At 57.7% G+C, this 23953-nt stretch overlaps 2 protein-coding genes across 6 annotated transcripts; one reads left to right on the top strand and one right to left on the bottom strand.

The window, feature by feature from the left end:
• The first annotated feature begins 1750 nt into the window (after window positions 1–1750).
• PKN3 (protein kinase N3) lies at window positions 1751–18569 on the top strand. 2 transcript variants are annotated; one of them, XM_064377397.1, is made up of 22 exons: window positions 1751–1795; window positions 4064–4304; window positions 4495–4640; window positions 5322–5433; window positions 5505–5632; window positions 5836–6019; window positions 9820–9966; window positions 10049–10158; window positions 10270–10413; window positions 10807–10882; window positions 10961–11129; window positions 11335–11437; window positions 11571–11638; window positions 12246–12309; window positions 12449–12540; window positions 14120–14296; window positions 16235–16297; window positions 16449–16525; window positions 16962–17104; window positions 17186–17293; window positions 17477–17557; window positions 17668–18569. In XM_064377397.1, exons 1-22 carry the CDS (start codon window positions 1772–1774, stop codon window positions 17878–17880), a joined length of 2670 nt encoding a protein of 889 aa, XP_064233467.1. In that variant the 5' UTR covers window positions 1751–1771; the 3' UTR covers window positions 17881–18569. The 2 variants fall into 2 exon arrangements, with proteins under 2 accessions (XP_064233467.1, XP_064233471.1); XM_064377401.1 differs by having other exon boundaries at window positions 17477–17510; window positions 17665–17845.
• ZDHHC12 (zinc finger DHHC-type palmitoyltransferase 12) lies at window positions 18148–21395 on the bottom strand. 4 transcript variants are annotated; one of them, XM_012458014.2, is made up of 5 exons: window positions 21262–21395; window positions 19714–19850; window positions 19286–19363; window positions 18929–19095; window positions 18148–18783 (listed from the first exon to the last, which is right to left on the bottom strand). In XM_012458014.2, the coding sequence occupies exons 1-5, from the start codon at window positions 21359–21361 to the stop codon at window positions 18462–18464; spliced, it is 804 nt and encodes a 267-aa protein (XP_012313437.1). In that variant the 5' UTR covers window positions 21362–21395; the 3' UTR covers window positions 18148–18461. The 4 variants fall into 4 exon arrangements, with proteins under 4 accessions (XP_012313437.1, XP_021529744.2, XP_012313438.1 ...); XM_021674069.2 differs by having other exon boundaries at window positions 18149–18808; XM_012458015.3 differs by having other exon boundaries at window positions 18149–18783; window positions 19286–19360; window positions 21262–21369.
• Window positions 21396–23953: the final 2558 nt, after the last annotated feature.

Below are 23953 nucleotides of genomic sequence, written 5' to 3'. Positions count from 1 at the left end.
GCCAAGTTGTCTTTGCTTATATGTCAATGCCACTTGGTTGATTTCCCATAGCAGGACAACCCAGCATTGTCCATGGCTCTCCAATTTCACTTTTGTTTTCCAGTCCATTGTGAGGGAGGTAATCAGTGCAAAGCAAAACATGTGGCTTACTTCAGTAAGAGCATCAGAGCCTGTCTGTTCCAAATCAGGGTCAGTATTTGACCCTTAGTCACCTTCCCACTTCCTGGAGGACACTCCTCCATGAAGTCCTGGCACAACCCCCAGTAAACGCAGGATGCCAGAACCAGCTGAATGGCCCGGCACAGACTAGGCAGTGACCAGCACACCTCCCTCGGGCTCAGATAGTGGTATTTGATATTTCACCAGATGTAAATGTCTTTTCTCCCATGTGGATGGATGGCCTTTGTAGGGCAAAGTCCTAAAAAGTGGCACAGGCTGAACCAGCAACCTCAGTCTGGTTAAGAGATGGGCCTGAGAGAGGTCCTGTTCATTCATCTGTGATTTATCATAATTTTGGGTGAGGATTTATTTTTTCCCTAAGTGTATGTTCTTTTTTTTTTTTTTTTTTTTTGAGATGGAGTTTCGTTCATGTTGCCCAGGCTGGAGTGCAATGGTGCGATCAGCCACCTCCGCCTCCTGAGTTCAAGCGATTCTCCTGCCTCAGCCTCCTGAGTAGTTGGGATTACAGGCATGCACCACCACGCCTGGCTAAATTTGTATTTTTAATAGAGATGCGGTTTCTCCATGTTGGTCAGGCTGATCTCGAACTCCCGACCTCAGGTAATCTGCTTGCCTTGGCCTTCCAACGTGCTGGGATTACAGGCTTGAGCCACCGTGCCCGGCCAGTTCTTTCTTTTTTTTTTTTTAGACGGAGTCTGTTGCCCAGGCTGGAGTGCAGTGGCTTGATCTCAGGTCACTGCAACCTCCGCCTCCCGAGTTCAAGTGATTTTCCTGCCTCAGCCTCTTGAGTAGCTGGGACTACAGTCGCGTGCCACGCCACCACACCCAACTAATTTTTGTATTTTTAGTAGAGATGGGGTTTCACCATGTTGGCCAGGCTGGTCTCGAACTCCTGACCTGATCCGCTCGCCTCGGGCTGCCAAACTGCGGGGATTATAGGCGTGAGCCAAGGTGCCCAGCCTAGTATACGTTCTTGTAGTGACCAATACCTAGTTTGGGCCAACCACTCCGAGGAGAGAGACAATTTTGGATTGGCCCACATTACACCAACAACGTGCCAGACGAAGAGAGACTTGAGGGGCTTGGTCGAGGTCGTGGAGGGGCTCAAAGTTAGAGGAGGCCTCCCCTTCCACCGCTGCACCCGGCTGGGCGATCCGGCTAGCCTCAGGGGGCGCTGTTCCTCCCCCTCCACCCTGGTCACCAACTGGCCGGAGCCTGCAGGCGCGCGGCGGGGAAGGCTAGAGGACCTGGGCGCCGGCGATGCTTCGCCTGAACGTCCATCCCGGGCATGCGGCGCGGTCGCCGAGGCCCAGGTGCTATGGCCGGAATCCTGCGGAATGTTGGATCAGAGGGAGCCGCTGGGGCGCTGGACCTCAGGCATGGGGTCCGAGGCGCTGGACCGGTGCGGACGGGAGGCGGCGCTGGTCCCCCGGGTCCGGGCCGGCCAGCGGGTCTCGGGAGGGGGCGCCCGATCCCGCGTCTCCGGCGCCACTTCCCGGGAAGTTTCAAGTTTGAAAGTCCTGGCGGAGGGGCCGCGGCTTCCGGGACTGGAGTGGCGGAGAGGAGGGCCCGGAGCGGCCGGAGCGGCGCCATGGAGGAGGGGGCGCCGCGGCAGGTGAACCGCGCGCGAGGAGTGCGCGGAGCCGGGGGGTGCGGGAAGCCCCGGTCACCGCCCCGGCGCCCCAAACCGCGGCCGCGTCCCCCGCCCCGCCCCTCGTCCCGGCCCCTTCCCTGCCCCTGCCCCGACCCCGCGACGCCCTCGCACAGCCGACCTGAGCCCCGGGTTCGGTCGTTCCTGGGCCCTGCAGCGTCTCCAAATCAGCCCCCGGCTGACCCGGAGCGAGCACGGCTGAGTCCTCGTGTGCGCCACCAGGGTGGGCCCCATTCTGTCCTAAAGTCGGTTTTCCCTGAAGGGGCTCCAAGGCCGACGGGAATTAGCCGGGATAGGAAGGGGGGCCACGCGAGCCTGGGGGGATTAGAATGTGCGCGCAGCCCGGGGCGCAGCGTGTGCACGCTTGGCACTGGCGGGAGTCCCTCCCAGAGCACACGAGGCGAGAGGGGAGCGGCCTCCCCCGCGCCGGGGCGGGAACCTTCGAGTACACAGCGGGTTCTAGAATGCAGAGGGGGCCAGGTTTCCTGCCAGAGGTGGCAGTAGGTGCGCTTGGGCCCGGAGGACCGACGCCGTGTCTGTCTGCTACGGAGGAGGGAGAGGTGGTGTCCTGTCCCGGAGACAGTGGTGGGGAGGGGGACATTTGCGGACAGGAGCGGGTCCCCGCACAGAGCAGAAAGGAGGAGGTGTGCGTTTCCATGTCAGAGTTCTAACCCAGGGCAGACAGGACCATCGAAGTGTTTGGGGGAGCGCATAGACTCTTGAGTGCCCGAGCCAGTCGCTTAGGCCGCCGTCAGGGCTGGGTCTGCCCCCTCCCACCCCCTTCCTCTGGAGGTCCTCCGCCTGTTCCAGAGGTAGCTTGTACACATTTTCCGATTTCCTGTGGGGCCCCGCCCTGCAGCGGCAGCTGGGTGACTCAGGACCCCGGTGGCCGGGCCCCCAGCTCCATGGGATCTTTGTTTGCTCCGGCCTTTGGCTCTGGCCCTGTGGCCTGGGGCGGTCAGAGGATTTCCTGAACCTCGCCCTTGCCCTCTGACAGTTGGGCCAGGAGGCCCCAATGAAGTCTGGGGTGGGGGGGTGGTCCCTGAGTCTGGGGTTGCGGCCCTTTCCACTAGGCTCAGGAGATGGAACACAGAGAGGTAAGATGGGGTTCCTGCAAGAGCTCTTGTTGGGGGGTGTCACGGGTTACCCCGGCCTGAGGTCACCTTTGGCACCGGTCGCTTTGAAATGCTGGTGACTGGAAAGGAGGTGTTCCTGGCTCCAGCCTGGGTGAAGCAGTGAGAGGGCTTCTACTTCCAGGAGCTGAGTGGGGAGTGGGCACCCGAGGACTCCCCAGCCCCTCTCTGTGCCTCTGCTTTGCTGCCTGTGGCATTGGGACATCAGGGAAACGAGCCCTGGCTCCCAGGCCCCTGGCTGCTTTCTCTTGTGGCTTTGTTTAACCCCTACTCAGCCTTGAGCTTTCCTGGGATTCTACTTTGGATTCAGACTTCGAGAGAGCAACCTGATTACCCAGGGCTGCCAGGGACAGCTGGGGCCCAAGAGATGGTGGCCTCTCCTCGGTGTCTTGACTGTGGCCAAGTTACTTCACCTCTCTGGGCCTCAGTTTCCTCACTAGAAAATGGAGGGTAATAGGCCGGGTGTGGTGTCTCATGCCTGTAATCCCAGCACTTTGGGAGGCTGGGGCAGGCAGATCACCTCAGGTCGGGAGTTCAAGACCAGGCTGGCCAACATGGAGAAACCCCTTCTCTACTGAAAATACAAAATTAGCCAGGCGTGGTGGCACATTCCTGTAATCCCAGCTACTAGGGAGGCTGAGGCAAGAGAATCGCTGGAACCTGGAAGGCAGAGGTTGCGGTGAGCTGAGATCGCCCCATTGCGCTCCAGCCTGGGCAAAAAGAGTGAAAGTCTGTCTCAAAAAAAAAAAAGAAAAAGAAAAAGAAAATGGGAATAATGACCGCTGCTACCGGGTGGGGTTGCTGGGAGGAGTGATGTGGTAATACATGCAAAGCTCTCAGAATAGAGCCTGGCACCCGTTTACCGTGTGAACAATCCCCCCAACCCCACCCTTCTCTACTGGGCAGAGGACAGGAGCCTGGCCTAGATGAGTGGCCTGGGAGTTTCCATCCGGCTCAGGCCTGAGCTCTAAGGGGAGAGAGGCTTCCCAAGCCCTATGGGTGTCAGTCCTGGGTGCCGTCCTTTCCTCCGCCTCCATCTGCAGTGAGCAGAAGCTGCTGGTGGCCGCGGCACCCCAAGACTGCTCTCCACCCTCTGCAGCCTGGGCCAAGCCAGTGGCCCCCGGAGGATGAGAAAGAGGTGATCCGTCGGGCCATCCAGAAGGAGCTGAAGATCAAGGAGGGTGTAGAGAACCTGCGGCGTGTGGCCACAGACCGCCGCCACCTGGGCCATGTGCAGCAGCTGCTGCGGTCCTCCAACCGCCGCCTGGAGCAGCTGCATGGCGAGCTGCGGGAGCTGCACGCCCGAATCCTGCTGCCCGGCCCCGGGCCTGGCCTGGCTGGTGAGTGAGGAGCCGAGACCGCTCAGGACAGAAGGCTCCAGGCCCACCTGACCCCTGGCCTTGGCCCTGGCCGCTGTGGCAAGACCACCTCACTTCCTGCCCATAAGAACAGTGGGGGAAGGAGGAGAGGCCACAGTGTGGGTCTCGGCTCTGGGTGAGGGACTCATATGCTCCATATCCCCGTGCACAGAGCCTGTGGCCTCGGGAACCCGGCCGTGGGCAGAGCAGCTCAGGGCTCGACACCTGGAGGCCCTCCAGAGGCAGCTGCAGGTGGAGCTGAAGGTGAAGCAGGGGGCTGAGAACATGACCCACACATGCGCCAGTGGCACCCCCAAGGTAAGGCCCTACAGTCTGATGGCAAGGGCACCCTGGCCCCTGCTCTGATGGGGAAATGCAGCTCAACCATTGAGCCCGTAAGGGAGACATTGTCCCGGCCTGCAGCCTGATGGGGAAATTATAACAAACACCAGCTGGGTAAGGAAGGCATGGCTGCAGCCCCTAGTGTGACAGAGAAGGCCTTGCCCTGGTCTAATGGGATCCCAGCCCAGCCCCAGTCCCAATTCCCAGCATAATGTGGGGAACTGGGCCTCAGTCCTTGTCTGACAAGAAGGTTTGGCTGCGGCCCTGATATGATGAGGGAGGCATGACCTTAGCCTTGATCTGAGGGGAGAGGCTTAGCTTAGCCCCTGCCCTGATCTGATGTGGGAGGCTTAGCCGCAGCCCTGATTGGATGGGTGAGGCTTAGCCTCAGCTCTGGTCCGATGGGAGAGGCATGACCCCAGCACTGATATGAAAGTGGAGGCTTGACTCCAGCCCTTGTTGGTCTGATGGAAAAGGCTCCCCCACCCCACCAACTAGTCCAACAAGGGAGGCTTGACTCTAGTGTCTGGCCAACTGAGTGAGGCTTGACTTTAACCCTGTTCTGATGGGGGAGACCCAGCTCCAGTCAGTACCTGGTCTGATGGGGGAGGCTATGGCCCAGGCCTGGTCTGATGGGCTTGTCTCACGGCCCCATAGGAGAGGAAGCTCCTGGCAGCCGCCCAGCAGATGCTGCGAGACAGCCAGCTGAAGGTGGCCCTGCTTCGGATGAAGATCAGCAGCCTGGAGGCCAGTGGGTCCCCAGAGCCAGGTAAGGCCATGAGACACAGGGAGGGCGGAGCAGGGCAGAGCAGGGCCTGAGGGCTGCCCTCCTCCCCACAGGGCCTGAGCTGCTGGCGGACGAGCTGCAGCATCGACTGCATGTTGAGGCAGCCGTGGCTGAGGGCGCCAAGAACGTGGTGAAACTGCTCGGTAGCCGGAGAACACAGGACCGCAAGGCGCTGGCCGAGGTCAGGCCCCAGCCCTGGCCCTCTCCTAAGGCTGGCTTGTTCCCTATGCCACCCTCTGCAGGGGTGTGAAGGGAGGGTGGTCGTGGAGAAGCAGAAGGCGCTTTCTGTTGAGACTTCATGTGGAAGGTGGCTCTGGGTGGCCTGGGCTTCTGCCCCCTGCCACACACCCCACTGACCTGGCTCTCCCTGTGTCCCCTCTGCAGGCTCAGGCCCAGCTCCAGGAGTCCTCCCAGAAACTGGACCTCCTGCGGCTGGCCCTGGAGCAGCTGCTGGAGCGACTGCCTCCCGCCCACCCTTTGCGCAGCAGAGTGGCCCGAGAACTGCGGACTGCGGTCCCTGGATACCCCCAGCCTTCAGGGACACCTGTGAAGCCCACCGCCCTGACAGGTAGCCAGGGTTCCTCCCCCTTCAGAGTTCTTCTCTTTTTGGGGGGACTTGGAAGCACAAAGAACTTTGGAGAAGAGTTCCAATCCTGGCCCCACCACCCACTAGCAGTGTGACTGTGGGAAACTGACATTCCTTCTCCAAACCTCAGTTTATCCATCTGTAAAATGGAAATGATAATAGGACCTACCTTATAGGGTTGCTGTGTTGCATGTGATGTGCTAAGCACAGTGCCTAGCACAGTCAGCCCTCAGATAGTGTAGCTTTTATTTATATAAATAACCAGAATAATGCTTAAAGCACTGGTGTTAGGAAGCTCGCAGCCCTGGAAAGCTTGATACCCAGCACTAGGCAGCTTGGACTATTAGAAAGTTTTCTAGGTCAGGCTCGGTGGCTTACACCTGTAATCCTAGCACTTTGGGAGGCCAAGGCTGGTGGATCACAAGGTCAGGCTGGTCAAGATAGTGAAACCTCATCTCTACTAAATATACAAAAATTAGCCAGGTGTGGTGGTGGGTACCTGTAATCCCAGCTGCTTGGGAGGCTGAGACACAGAATTGCTTGAACCTGGGAGGCAGAGCTTACAGTGAGCTGAGACTGGGCCACTGCACTCCAACCTGGGCAACAGAGTGAGTCTCCATCTCAAAAAAAAGAAAAAAGAAAGTTTCCTTGGGCCAGGAGCCATGGCTCATGTCTGTAATCCCAGCACTTTGGAAGTCTGAGGCAGGTGGAGGTCAGGAGTTCAACACCAGCCTGGCCAACATGGTGAAATCCTGTCTCTACTAAAAATACAAAAAGTGGCTGGGCATGGTGGTGCATGCCTGTAGTCCCAGCTACTTGGGAGGCTAAGGCAGAAGAATCCCTTGAATCCGGGAGATGAGGTTGCAGTGAGCTGAGATTGCACCACTGCACTCCAGCCTGGGCAACAGGGCAAGACTCTGTCTCAAAAAAAAAAAAAAAGGCTGGGTACAGTGGCTCACGCCTGTAGTCCCAGCACTTTGGGAGGCCGATGTGGGCGGATCACGAGGTCAGGAGATCAAGACCAGCCTGGTGAAACCCTGTCTATACTAAAAATACAAAAATTAACCAGGCATGGTGGCAGGTGCCTGTAATCCCAGCTACTCAGGAGGCTGAGGCACGAGAATCTCTTGAGCCCAGGAGGCGGAGGTTACAGTGAGCCAAGATCGAGCCATTGCACTCCAGCCTGGGCAACAGAGCATGACTGTCTTAAAAAAAAAACAAGAGTTTTCTTGGAAAAATAATAACAATGAAATTAAACTAAAATGGCTGGGTACAATTGGCTCACACCTGTAATCCTAGCACTTTAGGAGGCTGAGACATGTGGATCACTTGAGTCCAGGAGTTTGAGACCAGCCTGGGTAACATGACAAAACTCCAACTCTACAAAAAATACAAAAATTATCGGGGTATGATGGTTCATACCTATAGTCCCAGCTACTTGGGAGGCTGAGGCGGGAGGATGGCTTGAGCCCAGGGAGGTTGAGACTGCAGTGAGCCATGATCACGCCACTGCATTCCAGCCTAGACCATGGAGTGAGAACTTGTCTTTAAAAAAAAAAAGGCCAGGTGCCGTGGCTCACGCCTGTAATCCCAGCACTTTGGGAGGCCGAAGTGGGCGGATACGAAATTAGTCGGATGTGGTGGCACATGCCTGTAATCACAGCTACTGGGGAGGCTAAGGCAGGAGAATCGCTTGAACCCAGGAGGCAGAGGTTGCGATGAGGCGAGAATGCGCCATAAAAAAATAAAAAAGCAAAAATTAGCTGGGTGTAGTGGTGCATGCCTGTAATCCCAGCTACTTGAGAGGCTGAGGCAGGAGAATCTCTTGAACCTAGGAGGCAGAGGTTGCAGTGAGCCAAGATTGCGCCACTGCACTCCAGCGTCGGCAACAAAGCAAGACTCCATCTCAAAAAAAAAAAAAGTTTTCTTATCTTGTACTGAGATCTGTCTCCTTGTAATAGCAGCCAAATTGTAATCAACAAATAATCTCAGAGCATGGGCTTTGAAGCCCTGAGCTTCCCACCGATACAGTGTGAGCTGGAAAGGCCAGCGCCTGCCCACACAGAGCACTGCTGCAGAACGGACTGACCCATTCCATTGTGAGCAGAGCTGAGAAGAGGAAATGCAGGCTCTGGATGGCGCCCTCTCACCTGGCCTTGGGGAATCAAGGAATGTTTTCTTTCCGTATTTTTGAGATGGAGTCTCGCACTGTCGCTGAGACTGGAGTCCAGTGGCGTGATATTGGTTTACCGCAACCTCTGCCTCCTGGGTTCAAGCAATTCTCCTGCCTCAGCTTTGTGACTAGCTGGGATTACAGGTGCACACCACCATGCCCGGCTACTTTTTATATTATTAATAGAGACAGAGTTTCACCATGTTGGCCAGGCTGGTCTCGAACTCCTGACCTCAGGTGATTCACCTGCCTTGGCCTCCCAAAGTGCTGGGATTACAGGTGTGAGCCACCACTCCCGGCCCAAGGAATGTTTATTGTAGAGGAGGTGGTGTCTTGGCCTTGAAGAACTTACATGGGAGTACTTATGGCCAAGTGGGCAAGTTGAGGAACGCAGAAGAAACAGCTTGTTAAAAGGCCTAGAATTCAGCTACTCAGAGCCGCCCTATATCCTGTCTCCTGGCTAAACACCCCAGTTACTCGAGTTGTCCTTCCTAAGGTGATCTTTCTACCCTGGACCCCTGCCTTTGTTTACAGGGTCTCTCTGAGTGTAACCCCCCAAGCCCAGACTCTCCCTAAATGATGCTCTTGGGCCCACGTCGTGCCCTCAAAAGCTGCTCTATCGCCACTGCTTTCTCTTTCCTTTTTTCTTGTTGAGACTGAGTTTCGCTCTTGTTGCCCAGGCTGCAGTGCAATGGTGTGATCTCAGCTCACCGCAATCTCCACGGTTGTTAATTCAAGCAATTCTCCTGCCTCAGCCTCCCGAGTTGCTGGGATTGCAGGCAGGCGCTACCACGCCCAGCTAATTTTTGTAGTTTTAGTAGAGACGTGGTTTCACCACGTTGGCCAGACTGGTCTCGAACTCCTGGCCTCGTGATCCGCCCGCCTCAGCCTCCCAAAGTGCTGGGATTACAGGTGTGAGCCACTGTGCCCGGCCACACTGCTTTCTCTACCCTTTCTCTAACCCTCTAGTGATCTGACACATGAACTTACTCTGCTGGCAAAACACATTTTATATCCGTTGGGGAAGCTGGGGCTGAGCTGGGACTAACTTCCACTGTTCAGATGGGGAAACTGAGGCCCAGGGAGCAGGTGGGTCAGGGCGGTTCCCTGTCCGAAGCTCTTGTCCTTGCCACAGTGCTCTCCAGGCCCCAGCTCTGGGCAGCATCTGTCATGTGCTGCAGCTCTGTGCAGCCTGGCTGAGGTCTGAGGTCTGAGGTCTGAGCCTGCGTCCCTGCCACGCCAGCACGTGGAGGGGAGAGCCAGTTGCTCTGCCCTGGAGAGGGGTGGCTGCCACGGAGAAGCATGCAGTCTGGGACAAGGTGGCTCCTCACCTGGCAGTGGCCAAATTGGAGGCCTCCCAGGGTGTCATCGGGGTCCAAGGGCACCCTTTAGGGTGGCTCATGGTGCTTGGGAGCTGCAGTGGGGGCAGCAGGCACTCCAGGGCACCACACTGGGTGAGGCTCCTCAGGTAGCTGCCCCGGCCTCGGGTGGGTAGGGTCTGGGCTCAGCCACCTCCTGGGGAGGGTGGCCTTCCTGGGTCCCAGCACACCTTGGTGGTGGCAGTGGGAAGATGGCATCTGACAGTGCCCCCCACCCTCCCTCCCCACAGGGACATTGCAGGTTCGTCTCCTGGGCTGTGAACAGTTGCTGACCACCGTGCCTGGACGCTCCCCGGTGGCCGCGCTGGCCGGCAGCCCCTCCGAGGGCTGGCTTCGGACCAGGGCCAAGCAGCAGCGGGGCCGAGGCGAGCTTGCCAGTGAGTAGGGAAGGAGCTCGGTGGGGGGGAGCAGGAGAGCCCTGCTCCTGGCCTGCCCTGAGCCCCGGCTCTGGCCCTGCAGGCGAGGTGCTGGCCGTGCTGAAGGTGGACAACCGCGTTGTGGGCCAGACGGGCTGGGGGCAGGTGGCCGAACAGTCCTGGAACCAGACCTTCATCATCCCACTGGAGCGAGTAAGGCCGGCCTTTGTTCAGTCAGGGGTGCCCTTGGGCTGTGGGGCAGAAGGCTGCCTGGGTCGGGGCTGGTCCTGCACCCCACCCTTCAGCCTGCGCTCCCCAATACAGGCCCGTGAGCTGGAGATTGGGGTACATTGGCGGGACTGGCGGCAGCTCTGTGGCGTGGCCTTCCTGAGACTTGAGGACTTCCTGGACAATGCCTGTCACCAACTGTCCCTCAGCCTGGTACCGCAGGGGCTGCTTTTTGCCCAGGTGCTCACTGCCTCCGCCCTCTGACCTGGCGGGTTCCGGGGGATCAGGGCCAGGAAGGCCTTCGAGACCAATGCACTGCGCGTAGGTGCAGAGATTGAGGACCAGAGAGTCTCCAAGAATAAGGACTCCTAGCCACCCTCTCGGGGCTGCATCTGGAGGCCTGGGTCCTTGTCCTGACTGCCCTGCCTCAGGTGTGACCCTGGACAAGTGGCTCTTCCCTGGGCCTCCGTTTCCCCACTATTACCAATGAGGACATTGAATCTGTTTGTGTGGGTCCTTCTGGCTCTTGCGTCTGTTCACACTGGGGGCCTGGGCTGGGATCGCAGACGCAGAGGAGGTGCCGTGGGAGACATGGGAGGTGACTGGTCCGCAACCCTGCCCCCGCCCCTGCAGGTGACCTTCTGCGATCCCGTCATTGAGAGGTGGCCCCGGCTGCGGAGGCAGAAACGCATCTTCTCTAAACGCAGAGGTGTGGAGGGAATGGGGGCTGTGTGTGAGGGAGGAGGGCCGGGGCCCCGGGGGGACTGAGCTCCCCTTTTTCTCCCAGGCCAGGACTTCCTGAGGGCTTCGCAGATGAACCTCAGCATGGCGGCCTGGGGGCGTCTCGTCATGAACCTACTGCCCCCCTGCAGCTCCCCGAGCACCATCAGCCCCCCCAAAGGCTGCCCTCAGACCCCGGCAACCCCTCGAGAGGCCTCTGACCCTCCCACCCCCAGGTGAGGAGCGCCCTCCCCTAGACCGCGTGCTTCTCTGTGCAGCTGCCTCGCTCTGGGTCCAGGTGATGTCTGTCTGTCTGTCTGTCTGTCCGTCCACATTGCTCAGACCCCAACCCTCTGTCCGTCTCACTTTGGGGTAATGTGTCAATCCTGCTGGCTCTTTTATCTACCCGTGCTGGGCCCTGTGTCTACTTCCTCCCTACAGTAATTTTCTGCCCAAGAAGACCCCCTTGGGCGAAGAGATGATGCCCCCACCCAAGCCCCCACGCCTCTACCTCCCCCAGGAGCCAACATCCGAGGAGATTCCGGTGAGAGGCTGGCGGGACTAGTGGCTCCTAGGGGCGACCAGGGCTGGTGGGGCCACCCAGGCGTGGGGTAGCCGGCCTGGAGGGAAAGAGAGAAGGAAGCCCAGCCCCGCCCTGAGCTTCTCTGTCCTCACAGCGCACCAAACGCCCCCATATGGAGCCTAGGACTCGACATGGGCCGTCTTCACCAGCCTCCCCCACCAGGTACCCTGATCTTGCTCATCTTCACGTTTGAGACGTTCGTCTGCTTACTTGAATGTTTGTGTATCCATTTGTACATTACTCCCTGGCTCCCTGGTGGATGCGCTGGCTGGCTGTCCTGGTCTAATTTGCCAAGTCCACATTATTGAGCTCCAGCTGTATGCCAGCTTCTAGAAGCCCTTACTGCAGGGCTTTCCTATGAGCCCATAGGTCAGGAAAGCCCAGGACTGGGGATGGGAGGCTTGGAGTGGCTCTGGGTGGGGACCCAGCCCTTGTCCTAGGGGGCTTCCTGTACTCTTTTTTTTTTTGAGATGGAGTCTCTCTCTGTCGCCAAGCTGAAGTGCAGTGGGGTGATTTCGGCTCATTGCAACCTCCGCCTCCCAGGTTCAAGTGATTCTCCTGCCTCAGCCTCCCAGTAGCTGGGACTACAGATGCATGCCACCATGCCCAGCTAATTTTTGTATTTTTTTAGTAGAGACAGGGTTTCACCATGCTGGCCAGGATGGTCTCGAACTCCTGACCTTGTGATCTGCCCGCCTTGGCCTCCCAAAGTGCTGGGATTATAGGCGTGAGCCACTGCGCCTGGCCTGTACCGTCTCTTTCTTTGTAGGAAACCCCCTCGGCTTCAGGACTTCCGCTGCTTGGCTGTGCTGGGCCGGGGACACTTTGGGAAGGTAGTGGGCTGAAGCCGGTGCCGCCGTGGGACAGAGTTGGGGGCCTCATCACCTGAGCCGGGAGGACCTGATCTGTGGGCGTGGTGGCGGAGGCTCCCTGGTGCGGCCCACCTGGAGCCCAACCTCGCTCTGGCCTCAGGTCCTCCTGGTCCAGTTCAAGGGGACGGGGAAATACTACGCCATCAAAGCGCTGAAGAAGCAGGAGGTGCTCGGCCGGGACGAGATAGACAGGTGTGTGGGGGCGCCGCAGGGCACCCGGGATGGCTGGTCTGGGCTATGGCATCCAGAGGGCAGCGCAAGGCTCCTCGGGCTTTGGAGCGGTGACCCCGTGGGGCCAGCCAGGCCTGCATTCTCTTGGCGCCTGCAGTAGTTACCTGTTTCCTTGAGCACGTCTCCTCTTCTCTGTCAGTTTACTCTACTGTAAAACGGGGGCATTGAAGCTGTGCAGGTTCAGAGGCCCTTGTGAGCCCCTGACATATAGAAACCATCACTCTGCAGCCAGCTGCAGTGGCTCATGCATGTAATCCCAGCACTTTGGGAGGCCAAGGCAGGTGGATCACTTGAGCCAAGGAGTTCAAGACCGATCTGAACCACATGGTGAAACCCCATCTACAAAAAATAGCTGGGCATGATGGCATGCACCTTTAGTCACTCAGCTACTTGGGAGTCTGAGGTCAAAGGATTGCTTAAGCTCAGGAGGTGGAAGTTATAGTTATTACCAGAGATCTCCAGCCTGGGCGACAGAATGAGACCTCATCTAAAAAAAGAGTAATAAATTAAAAACAAAGGGGAGGCCGGGCACAGTAGCTCATACCTATAATCCCAGTACTTCAGGAGGCCAAGGTGGGAGGATTGCTTTAGCCCAGGAGTTAGAGGCCAGCCTAGGTAACATGGCGAAACCCCCTCCCTACAAAAAAATAGAAAAATTAGCTAGGCATGGTGGTGTGTACCTGTGGTCCCAGCTACTTGTGAGTCTGAGGTGGGAGGATCGCTCTGCAACCCAAGAGGTGGAGGTTGCAGTGCGCCAAGATCGCACCACTTCACTCCAGCTTGGACAACAAAGCGAGACCTTGTCTCAAAAAAAAAAAAACAGGACCAGGCACGGTGGCTCACGCCTGTAATCCCAGCACTTTGGGAGGAAAAGGCAGGCAGATCAAGAGGTCAAGAGATCAAGACCATCCTGGCCAACATGGTGAAATCCCATCTCTACTAAAAATACAAAAATTAGCTGGGCATGGTGGCATGTGCCTGTAATCCCATCTACTTGGGAGGCTGAGGAAAGAGAATTGCCTGAACCTGGGAGGTGGAGGTTGCAGTGAGCTGATATCCTGTCATTGCACTCCAGCCTGGCAACAGAGTGAGACTCCATCTCGAGAAAAAAAAAAGGGCTGGAGGTGGTGGTTCATGCTTATAATCCCAGCATTCTGGAAGGCTGAAGCAGGTGGATAACTTGAGGCCAAGAGCTTGAGACCGGCCTGGGCAACATGGTGAAATCCTGTCTCTACTAAAAATATAAAAATTAGCTGGTCGTAGTAGCACACACCTGTAATCCCAGCTACTTGGGAGGGTGATGTAAGAGAATCGCTTGAATTCGGAAGGCAGAGGTTGCCATGAGCCAAGATCGCATAACTGCACTCCAGCCCAGGTGACAGAGCAAGACTGTCTCAAAAACAAACAAAAAAAGAAACCGTCAGCCTACCCGCCTGGCACTTTGGCTGAGGGCACAGGGAGCCAGGGGTGTTGTGCAGGGCACAGGGCACAGCCCAGGGGACGTTTTCCTTCCCTCCACGACTCTTGCTCTCTCCTGCAGCCTGTACTGCGAGAAGCGGATCCTGGAGGCTGTGGGTCGCACAGGGCACCCCTTCCTGCTCTCCCTCCTTGCGTGCTTCCAGACCTCCAGCCATGCCTGCTTCGTGACTGAGTTTGTGCCCGGTGGTGACCTCATGATGCAGATCCACGAGGATGTCTTCCCGGAGCCCCAGGCCTGGTGGGTTCCATCCCTCCTGCCTGCCTCTTCCAGCAAACTTTGCCTGGGGCAGAGTTTGCTGGAAAACTCTGTACACCCGCTCCCTACATCCTGCTTTCTGTAGGTGCCCGGCAGCAGAGGAGCAGGAGTCAGAGGCCTTGGCTTACATCCTGGCACCAACTGACAGCATTCGTGACCCTGGGCATTAGCTTATGAAGCTGTGCATTAGGTTTTTGTTTTTGAGACAGAGTCTCGCTCGGTCACCCAGGCTGGAGTGCAGTGGTGTGATCTCGGCTCACTGCAATCTCCACCTCCTGGGTCCAAGCGATTCTACTGCCCCAGCCTCCCAAGTAGCTGGAATTACAGGAGCCTGCCACCACGCTTGGCTAATTTTTGTATTTTTAGTAGAGATGGGGTTTCACCATGTTGGCCAGGCTGGTCTCGAACTCCTGACCTCGTGATCTGCCCACCTCAGCTTCCCAAAGTGCTGGGATTACAGGTGTGAGCCATCACCACACCTGGCAAGTCTCAGATCTTTATTTGAAAAATAGGCATGACTGTCCAAGCACAGTTGCTCATGCTTGTAATCCCACACTTTGGGTGGCCGAGATGGACAGATCACCAGAGGTCGGGAGTTTGAGACCAGCCTGAACAACATGGAGAAACCCCATCTCTACTAGAAATACAAAATTAGCTGAGTATGGTGGTGCATGCCTGTAATACCAGCTACTTGGGAGGCTAAGGCAGGAGAATCACTTGAATCTGGGAGACAGAGGTTGCAATGAGCCAAGACCGGGCCATTGCACTCCAGCCTGGGCAACAAGAGTGAAACTCCCTCTCAAAAAAAAAATAAAAAAAATAAAAATAGTCATGATTGGCCAGGTACCTGTAATCTCAGCACTTTGGGAGGCTAAGGCAGGCAGATCACCTGAGGTCAGGAGTTCGTGACCATCCTGGCCAACGTGGCAAAACTGTGTCTCTACTAAAAATATAAAAATTAGCCAGGCAGGTGGATCATGAGGTCAAGAGATCGAGACCATCCTGGTCAACATGGTGAAACCCCATCTCTACTAATACAAAAAAATTAGCTGGGCATGGTGGCGCGTGCCTGTAATCCCAGCTACTCAGGAGGCTGAGGCAGGAGAATTGCCTGAACCCAGGAGGCGGAGGTTGCGGTGAGCCAAGATCGCGCCATTGTGCTCCAGCCTGGGTAACAAGAGCGAAACTCCGTCTCAAAAAAAAAAAAAAAAAAATTAGCCAGGCATGGTGGTGCGCACCTATAGTCCCAGCTACTTGGGAGGCTGAGGCAAGAGAATCGCTTGAACCTAGGAGGCAGAGGTTGCAGTGAGCCAAGATCCTGCCACTGCACAGCCTGGGTGACAGAGTGAGACTCTGTCTCAAAAAAAAAAAGGCTGGGTGTGGTGGCTCATGCCTGTAATCCCAGCACTTTGGGAGGCAGAGGTAGACAGAACACAAAGTCAAGAGATTGAGACCATCCTGGCCAACACGGTAAAACCACGTCTCTACTAAAAATACAAAAAAAAAAAAGATAGCTGGACGTGGTGGTGGGCACTTGTAATTCTAGCTACTTGGGAGGCTGAGGCAGGAGAATCACGTGAACCTAGGAGGCGGAGGTTGCAGTGAGCTGAGATCATACCACTGCCCTCCAGGCTGGTGACAGAATAAAAAAAAAAGAAAGAAAAGAAAAGTAGGCATGATTATAAATATCACCTGCAGGTCGCTGTGTGCACACTTGGTCCCTCAGCCCAGGAAGGGTGGGGTGGGAGTGCACAGCAACCTTGGGGTGACCTTGGGACTGTTGGAGCACCCCCAACCTGAGCATGATGCTTGTCCCAGTCTCACTCACCTCTGACTCTGGCTGGGACATCCTGGTGCCTCCCTGCCCTGCCTCTGTGGTGTGTGTCTTGGGCCTGAGTTCTTTCATAACCACCCCTGCAGCTTCTACCTGGCTTGTGTTGTCCTGGGGCTGCAGTTCTTACATGAGAAGAAGATCATTTACAGGTGACTTTTGGCCAGGGATGCCTGGGGGTGGCCGTGGGGTGGATGAGGACAAAGAGACTGCCTCCCTCCTGTCTGGGCTGCCCCAGGGGCAGTTGCTGTTCCTTGGATCTAAGCCCTGCTCAGCCCGTTTGACCTGCACCCTTGCCCTCAGGGATCTGAAGTTGGATAATCTTCTGCTGGATGCTCAGGGATTTCTGAAGATCGCAGACTTTGGACTCTGCAAGGAAGGTGGGGGCCGCCCACTGGGATCCACATCTCCAGCCTCGTCTACCCAGCCTGGCCAACAGGATTATGGGCACATGGCATCTCCCAGGAAATCTCCCCACCCACGGATGCCCTGGTTCCCCCACCCTAGACCTCATTCCGGGGGACAGCTGGGCACACTGGCCCTTTCTTCCCAGCCCTAGAAGCTCATAGAGATCCCCAGCCTGCCTTTGGCCCGAGGGAGAGCCTGTGGTCAGGGCTGGAAGAGGAGCCTGAGTTCTGCCTTCTGTGACCTTAGCCTGTGAGCCTGCAGTCGAATGGCGGCGTAAACATTCCCACTTCCTTGGGTACAGGGCAGGGCTTGGCAGAGGCTCAGCTTCCTGCATCATGAGGCTGGGCCGTTGAGGTTTTTGTGAATAGGCCACAGCAAGCAGCTATTGGTGTGTGTGTTGGTTTGCAGGGATTGGCTTTGGGGACCGGACTAGCACCTTCTGTGGCACCCCAGAGTTCCTGGCTCCCGAGGTGCTGACCCAGGACGCATATACTCGGGCTGTGGACTGGTGGGGGTTGGGCGTGCTGCTCTACGAGATGCTGGTGGGCGAGGTGAGTGCTGGAGTGTGCTGCCTGGGCCTCTGGGTTGGGGTAGGGGGGCCCCGTGCATTCTGCTGAGCCCCATCTCCACAGTGCCCGTTCCCAGGGGACACCGAGGAGGAGGTGTTTGATTGCATCGTGAACACGGACGCCCCCTACCCCGGCTTTCTGTCGGTGCAAGGGCTTGAGCTCATTCAGAAGGTAAGCACTGCAGGGCTGGGACTGGGCTGGATGGCCGCTCAAGGCCCGTGTGCCCTCTTCCACGGGACAGCAGACCCCCGGCGCCCATCCTTGGAGCCCTCTGGTCCAGTGCGCTTGGGGCCTGCGGATGGCGGCGGTGCCTGGGGCTGAATGCCCTAAGTGAGCGCCCATCCTATTGCCCAGCTCCTCCAGAAGTGCCCGGAGAAGCGCCTCGGGGCGGGGGAGCAGGATGCTGAAGAGATCAAGGTCCAGCCATTCTTCAGGGTGAGCGGCTGGGGTGGCAGTGGTCCCCTGTGCCTGGCAGGGTGGGTGGCATGCAGTGACTCCTGGGGTTGACGTTCCCGCCATCTCAGGCACCTCTCCTTTTCCTCCAGACCACCAACTGGCAGGCCCTGCTTGCCCGCACCGTCCAGCCCCCCTTCGTGCCCACCCTCTGTGGCCCTGCAGACTTGCGCTACTTTGAGGATGAATTCACAGGGCTGCCGCCTGCCCTGACCCCACCTGCACCCCACAGCCCCCTCACTGCCCGCCAACAGGCCGCCTTCCGGGACTTCGACTTTGTGTCAGAGCGATTCCTGGAGCCCTGAGGGTGTCTCCTGGCACCTCTGCCCCCTATCCCCATAGACCGTTAGAGCCTCTGCTCACCCACCTGTGTGCCCTGCCTGGAGGCCCAGGACTTGCTTGGCATTTATGAGCCCTTGGGACTCAAGGTGGCAGCCATGGGTCCGCTGTCGTGGGCTTTGCTCAGTGTCCCTGGGCAAAGTGTGTCCCCTCCCCCTCCAGCTTGCCCTCCTCTACCTCCCAGTGAGACCTGGCCCAGAAAGGGTGCCACAGTGAGGAGTGATACGATTTGTCTTTTTAAGATTTGACTTGCTTTATAGATTATTAAATTCATACATGTGCACTGGCGGCAGCCTGGGCTGGGTTGGGCTGGGGTGGAGCCCGAGGTCCGCTTGGGCCTGAGTCGCCCTCAGGTCTTCTTCTTCCCCTTCTTCCTTGGAAGGCAGAACTGCCCACCAAGGCAGGGATCTGTCTGTCTTGAAGCTCTGTTCTGGGGCCTCAGGAGTGGGCAGGAATGAGCGGCCCCAGGCCCTCCGAGGGCTGACCCTAGCTGGGAACAGGCCCCATGGTTTTCAAGCACAGGACGGCAGCCCGGCCTCCAGCGACCCTAAACAGCCGGGCTGCTGCCCTCCTCCTCCTCCTCAGCCCAGAGGGTCTCCCAGGACCCCGAGGGCCATCCGCAGAAGAAATGGGCCAGGTTGCGGGTCAGGCCCCGGTCGAAGGGGTTGCCAGGGTGCTGGCGGAGATAGGCGATGCGGTGTGAGGACATGAACTCCCAGGTGGTGGTGTTGCTGGCCACCAGGTAGAGGTGCGAGGCGAGGAGCAGGCTGGCCACCAATGAGAAGAGGGACAGCAGCAGGAAGGTGGCAAACAGGAGCCCGCTGGACCGCAGCCACAGCCCCCAGGGCTGGAAGAACCGGAGGCCTGACCTGCAGTGCAGGGGACACGGGCCTGCTGTTGGGGAGGGCTGGGGAGCTCTTCCCTCCCTGTGCCGGGTCCCTGGGAGCCCTGGCTCTCTCCACCCCTGTGGAAGCATGCATGCCACCCTCTCCCCACGCCCCGGGCAGCACCTACCATGCCAGGTAGAGGCCCCACAGAAGCACCAGCAGCTGCAGCACCAGGTAGACCACAAAGAGTGGGTGGTTGCGCTCCCCCACGCAGTTCTCCATCCAGGGGCAGTGGTGGTCGTAGCGGCGGACGCAGCGGCGGCACTCACAGCAGTGCCGAGCCCGCAGGGGTTGCTGTGGGCATGGAGGAGAGTGGGGGCTCAGTGCCGGGCCCCGCTGTGGGCCCACCACTGAGGGGGAAATCAGGGCTTAAATCTGGAAGGCCTTCTTGGAGGAGGGGTGAGGCCCAGGCAGTGGGGCAGGGGGAGGTCGAGGAGCCTCAGCTTTGGCCCGACCTCTCCCCTGGGGTTCCTGCCTCACTCACCAGCACCAGGCAGTATCTGCAGCGCCGAAGAGGGAGGGCCGGAGGAACCATGGCTGTCTGCTCCTCTTTGATCTCCTGCTGGAATGAGGGACGGGGTGTAAGACACAGTCCCCTTGGGAGACAGGTGGCACTGGTGAGCAGCTCCCCTAGGGGCCGGCTTAGCTCTGGGTGTGGAGTTTGGGGCCCATCCCATGCAGAACGCAGGTGTGGGTGTGGCAGAGCGCCCTGGACTGAGGGCAGCTGTGTGAGGCCTGACAGTCTCTTCCTTCTCTGGCCCCAGCAGTTTCCTCGCTAGTGTAGGATGGAGCTCTAGGACTGGCAAGAGGAGTCACTGAGCTGCCCCCACAAGAGCCCACAGCACAGAACCTGGCATGGAGACTGTACTGGGTGTTGAGTCCCTGTGGGCGAGAGTCAGGGCCCCTGGTTACCTGAGGCTGAGGCTGCACATTCACGTAGCCAGGGTCCATGAGTGACACAGCGAGGTAGAGCAGCAGGGAGCCCAGCACCAGGAGCAGAAAGGTGAGCGGCAGGAGCAGCTGCCCCTGCTCCTCCCATTGCCGCAGCTCTGGAGAGGCCAGAGAGCACAGTGAGGCTGGGCCGGGCAGAACAGGAGTGGATGGGGCTGGGGTGCAGCTGGAGGTGGGGAAGTGTGTTCCTGGCTGAGCAAAGGCCTGGAGAGGTTGGTTCCATGAGTGGCTGTGTGTGTCCAGCAGTTCATCTGCACTTTATCTGGAGGGTCAGAGCCATGGAAGGTTATAGGGCCAGATCTGTTTTGGAAAACCTCATTACTAGAGAAATGGATCGGGGGAAGCCTGGGGGCAGAGAATCTGGCCAGGAGGAAGAAGAGGGTAGCTGCAAAGGCCTGGCAGGGAATAAGAGAGGAAGGAATAGACAGAGGGGGCTTCTGGGTGAAGGAAGGCAGACCTGACTGGATGTGGGGGAGAGGGAGGAGGGGTCCAGGGTCTCTGGCTCTGCCATGGTGAGAGACTGGCCAGGTCTGAAATGCCTGAGACAGCTATGCGGGGGAGGGTGCAGCCGGCAGCCTCAGATGCTGCAGAGGGGCATAAGGCAGGATCCAGTGGACTTCGGCACATGGAGGCGACAGGAAGTTGGGGAGGTGGGGTGCAGGGCAAGGAATGAGGGGGCATGAGACCACCAGACAGCAGAGTGTGGACAAATCCAGTGTCCCTTGGTTGTAAGAAGGAGCAGAGATAAAAGGGTGGCTTTCGAGAGGGATCCTTTTCTCATAGGGAGACCTGAGCAAGTTTTTAGGCTAAAGGGTGAAGGTGGTGGAGGAGGTTTGAGGTCTTGGGAGTAAAGCCGGAAGGAGCCCCAGTCCAGAAACTGAGGCTGGACCACCATGGAAGGAGGGCTGGGGGCTGCCGTGGGTGACAGTGGGGGAGGCTGCCTGTGTGTGGCAGGTGAGGCGCTGGGTAGGGGGCTACTGAAGGAAATGGAGGTGGGTGGGTGGGTGAATGGGTGTTCCTGTGGGAAGGTGGGAGATGGGCTGCATCCCATGCGGTGTTCTCTTGCCTGAGGGGTTGCCTGGACTTGGGCAGCTAGTGGCCATGGGGGTGTGGGCAGAATGCCAATCTTTGCATATAGTTGAGCCGCGTAATCTTATGGATGGAAAGATTTGGGGTCAGTTCCTGGGAAGGATCATGTGGGTCCCAGGATCAGGGGACATGGGGTTCAAGTCTGTCCTTGGATCTGGTGGGCACCGGCTAGGTCCTGGGATGGACAGGGCATCTGGCAGTGATCAGGAAGATGCTGGGATCAATTAGGGATCGACGGGGTATCAGGCGGGGAGCGGGTGGCTCTTGGAATGATAGATGGGGAGGGGGCTTCAGGAGCTAGCGGAGATCGGGCCAATCCCAGGATCTCCAGGGATTAGGCGGGGGACCCAGTGAGACCCGAACGTCTAGGGAACTACGCGGGATCGGGTTGGGTCCGGGGTCGCTCGGGGTCCGGCTCACCGGTATCGTGCAGGAAGAGCACCAGCGTGATCCCCCATGTCAGCACGGTATGCCCGGTCCGCACCAGGACCCCAGGGCTGAGGAGCGCCCAGGGCGCCATCGCCTCGACCCGGGGCCCCACCCGGAAGAAGCGCCCAGAGGGGCGGGCCCTCCGAGGGAGGGGCACGCGGCCGCCCGGGGATTGGTGAATCCGGGAGTCGGGCGGGGCCGGACTGGGTCAGGGAGGCTGCCTATTGGATGGCAGCTGCGGCCGAGTGGGCCCTCAAGCCAACAGGTGCCTGAAGAGGCTGAGGGCGGGGCCGGCGCGCGCGCGCGCAGCTGGTAACTCCCCCAACCCCAGCCCCACCCGCCAGGTAACTTTTGAAAGCCCGGGAGCGCGCGCGCGCCTCCTCGGCCCCCTGTACCCGCCCCATAGCCTCGCGCATGCGCATAGCTCCCTGGGCGCTTCGAAGATCCAGCCGCTTGCTGTGAGTCCGGGAGGCAAAATTGTGCCCATTTCAAAGATGTGATGATTAAGGTCTCGAGAGTGCCAAGGCTCGCCCTAGGTTACTCTGTGGTGACAGCTTTACCTCCTTGCTATTTATTATCAGGTATTGCAAACGGACGAGAGAAAGTGGAGGTATGTGGGGCACATTCCGACTATGGGTGATCCAACTTAGGCGGGAGTCAGAAATACCAGCACTGCCCCTTCCTACCCAAGTGACCCTGGGCGAGTTACTGAGCCCCTCTGAGCTGTTTTCTGTCTCTATAAGGAGGCTGTCAATAGTGTCTCCCTCCTAAGGTGTTTGGGGGGATTAAATAATGGAAGCGCCTTGTCTGGCACGGGACTGTCTTGCCTCTCCTGCTGTGAGCCACCACCTACAGGCGGACTTTCCCCGCCGGAGGCTTCAGGCTGTCCTCCTTCCCTGTGTCCCCAGGGCCTTCCCCATTCAGCCCTACCTCTCTACAGCACCTCCCGCTGATACCAGCATCCTCCTCCGCCAACATCTGATTGGCTCCATCCCAGCTCCTCCAGGATACTCCTCTGACATCTGTTGTTTTTCTCAGCTCAACATCCTTTTTTTGGTTGGGGGAGTCGACTTCCCATCCCATGTGATTGGAGGAACCGGCCCTCACCTCATTGGATGGCGTGCGGGTGGCAGGCTGTGTGCGTGTGTCTCTGCAGAACCAATCACAGGCCTTCCATGAGATTACTGTCTAGATGCTGAGAGGAAGGGGCATTATTTTGGATCTCGAGCCTAAGGAATGGGATATAAGGCAACCGGGAGCCATCTTTACACTGTGAGGAGAGGACCTATCCTGTCTGTGGCTGGAGAAAATGAGACCAACTTATTTGAGACGGAGTCTCCCTCTATTGCCCAGGCTGGAGTGCAGTGGTTCAATCTCGGCTCACTGCAACCTCCACCTCCTGGATTCAAGCAGTTCTCCTGCCTCAGCCTCCCGAGTAGCTGGGACTACAGGCATGCGCCACCACGCCCGGCTAGTTGTTTTTGTTTTGGTATTTTTAGTAGAGACTGGGCTTTACCATGTTGGCCAGGCTGGTCTTGAACTCCTGACTTCGTGATTTGCCCACCTCAGCCTCCCAAAGTGCTGGGATTACAGGCATGAGCCACCGCGCCTGGCCGGAGGCCAACTTATAAAGACACATAGAGATGGATAAGCAGCACTAAAGGAGCGAGCGGGAGATGGTCCAGACAACTTTATCTGAACCCTCTAGATCCAGCTGTTCCTGCAGCCAATACTAACTCTGCATCCCCCGGTTGCAAGAGCCAATGAATTCCCACCTTTTTTTTTTTGACACGGAATCTTGCTCTGTTGCCAGATAGCTAATTTTTGTATTTATTTATTTTTTTAGGTGGGATTACAGGCACTCACCACCACTGGTCTCGAACTCCTGACCTCATGATCCACCCACCTCGGCCTCCCAAAGTGCTAGAATTATAGGCATGAGCCACTTCACCTGGTCTGATTTTTGTATTTTTAGTAGAGACGGGGTTTCACCATGTTGGCCAGGATGGTCTCAATCTCTTGACCTTGTGAACTGCCTGCCTTGGCCTCCCAAAGTGCTGGGATTACAGGCATGAGCCACCACGCCTAGCTTTTTTTTTTTTTTTTTCTTTTTTTAGACAGAGCCTCACTCTGGAGTGCTGCAGTGGTGCGATCTGGGCTGACTGCAATTTCCACCTCCTGGGTTCAGTTCATTCGCCTGCCTCAGCCTCCTCAGTAGCTGGGACTGCAGGTGCATGCCACCACACCTGGCTAATTTTTGTATTTTTAGTAGAGACAGGGTTTCACCATGTTGGCCAGGCTGGTCTCCAATTCCTGACTTCAAGTGATCTGCCCCACCCTGGCCTCCGAAAGTGCTGGGATTACAAGTGTGAGCCACTGCGCCCGGCCTCAATTCCTACCTTTGACTAGCCTGGGTAGACGTTTGAGTTAGGTGTCTGTTATTTGCAATTCGGTCTTGATTACTGCACTGGGTGCAGGATCTAATGTGCTGAGTGGGGACATCCAGCACATTATCCACTCAGCATGTAATTCTGAAGCTTCCGTGGGTCAGGCACTGTCCTGGCGTCAAACACCCTGACACAAGTTCAGATAGTAAGGACGGAATTTAATTAACAATATGCTATTGACAGGGCGGAGGGGACAGTGTGAACCAACTGACACTTGTTAGTGCAGAAATGACTGG

Source organism: Aotus nancymaae, unplaced genomic scaffold (assembly GCF_030222135.1).
Source record: "Aotus nancymaae isolate 86718 unplaced genomic scaffold, 86718_ANA_hifiasm-v0.15.2.pri h1tg000003l, whole genome shotgun sequence".
NCBI lineage: Eukaryota > Metazoa > Chordata > Mammalia > Primates > Aotidae > Aotus > Aotus nancymaae.
This window is presented reverse-complemented; position numbering and strand designations above follow the sequence as displayed.

Excerpts from the sequence above, each read along its gene's own strand:
- PKN3 (XM_064377397.1), top strand. The coding sequence starts at position 1,772 with ATGGAGGAGGGGGCGCCGCGGCAG. Across the intron at positions 4,305-4,494 it reads CCCCGGGCCTGGCCTGGCTG|AGCCTGTGGCCTCGGGAACC; the intron begins GTGAGTGAGGAG and ends CCCCGTGCACAG. Across the intron at positions 16,526-16,961 it reads CTTTGGACTCTGCAAGGAAG|GGATTGGCTTTGGGGACCGG; the intron begins GTGGGGGCCGCC and ends GTTGGTTTGCAG.
- ZDHHC12 (XM_012458014.2), bottom strand. The coding sequence starts at position 21,361 with ATGGCGCCCTGGGCGCTCCTCAGCCCTGGGGTCCTGGTGCGGACCGGG. Across the intron at positions 19,851-21,261 it reads GCTCTTCCTGCACGATACCG|AGCTGCGGCAATGGGAGGAG; the intron begins GTGAGCCGGACC and ends TGGCCTCTCCAG. Across the intron at positions 19,364-19,713 it reads ATGTGCAGCCTCAGCCTCAG|CAGGAGATCAAAGAGGAGCA; the intron begins GTAACCAGGGGC and ends CCCTCATTCCAG.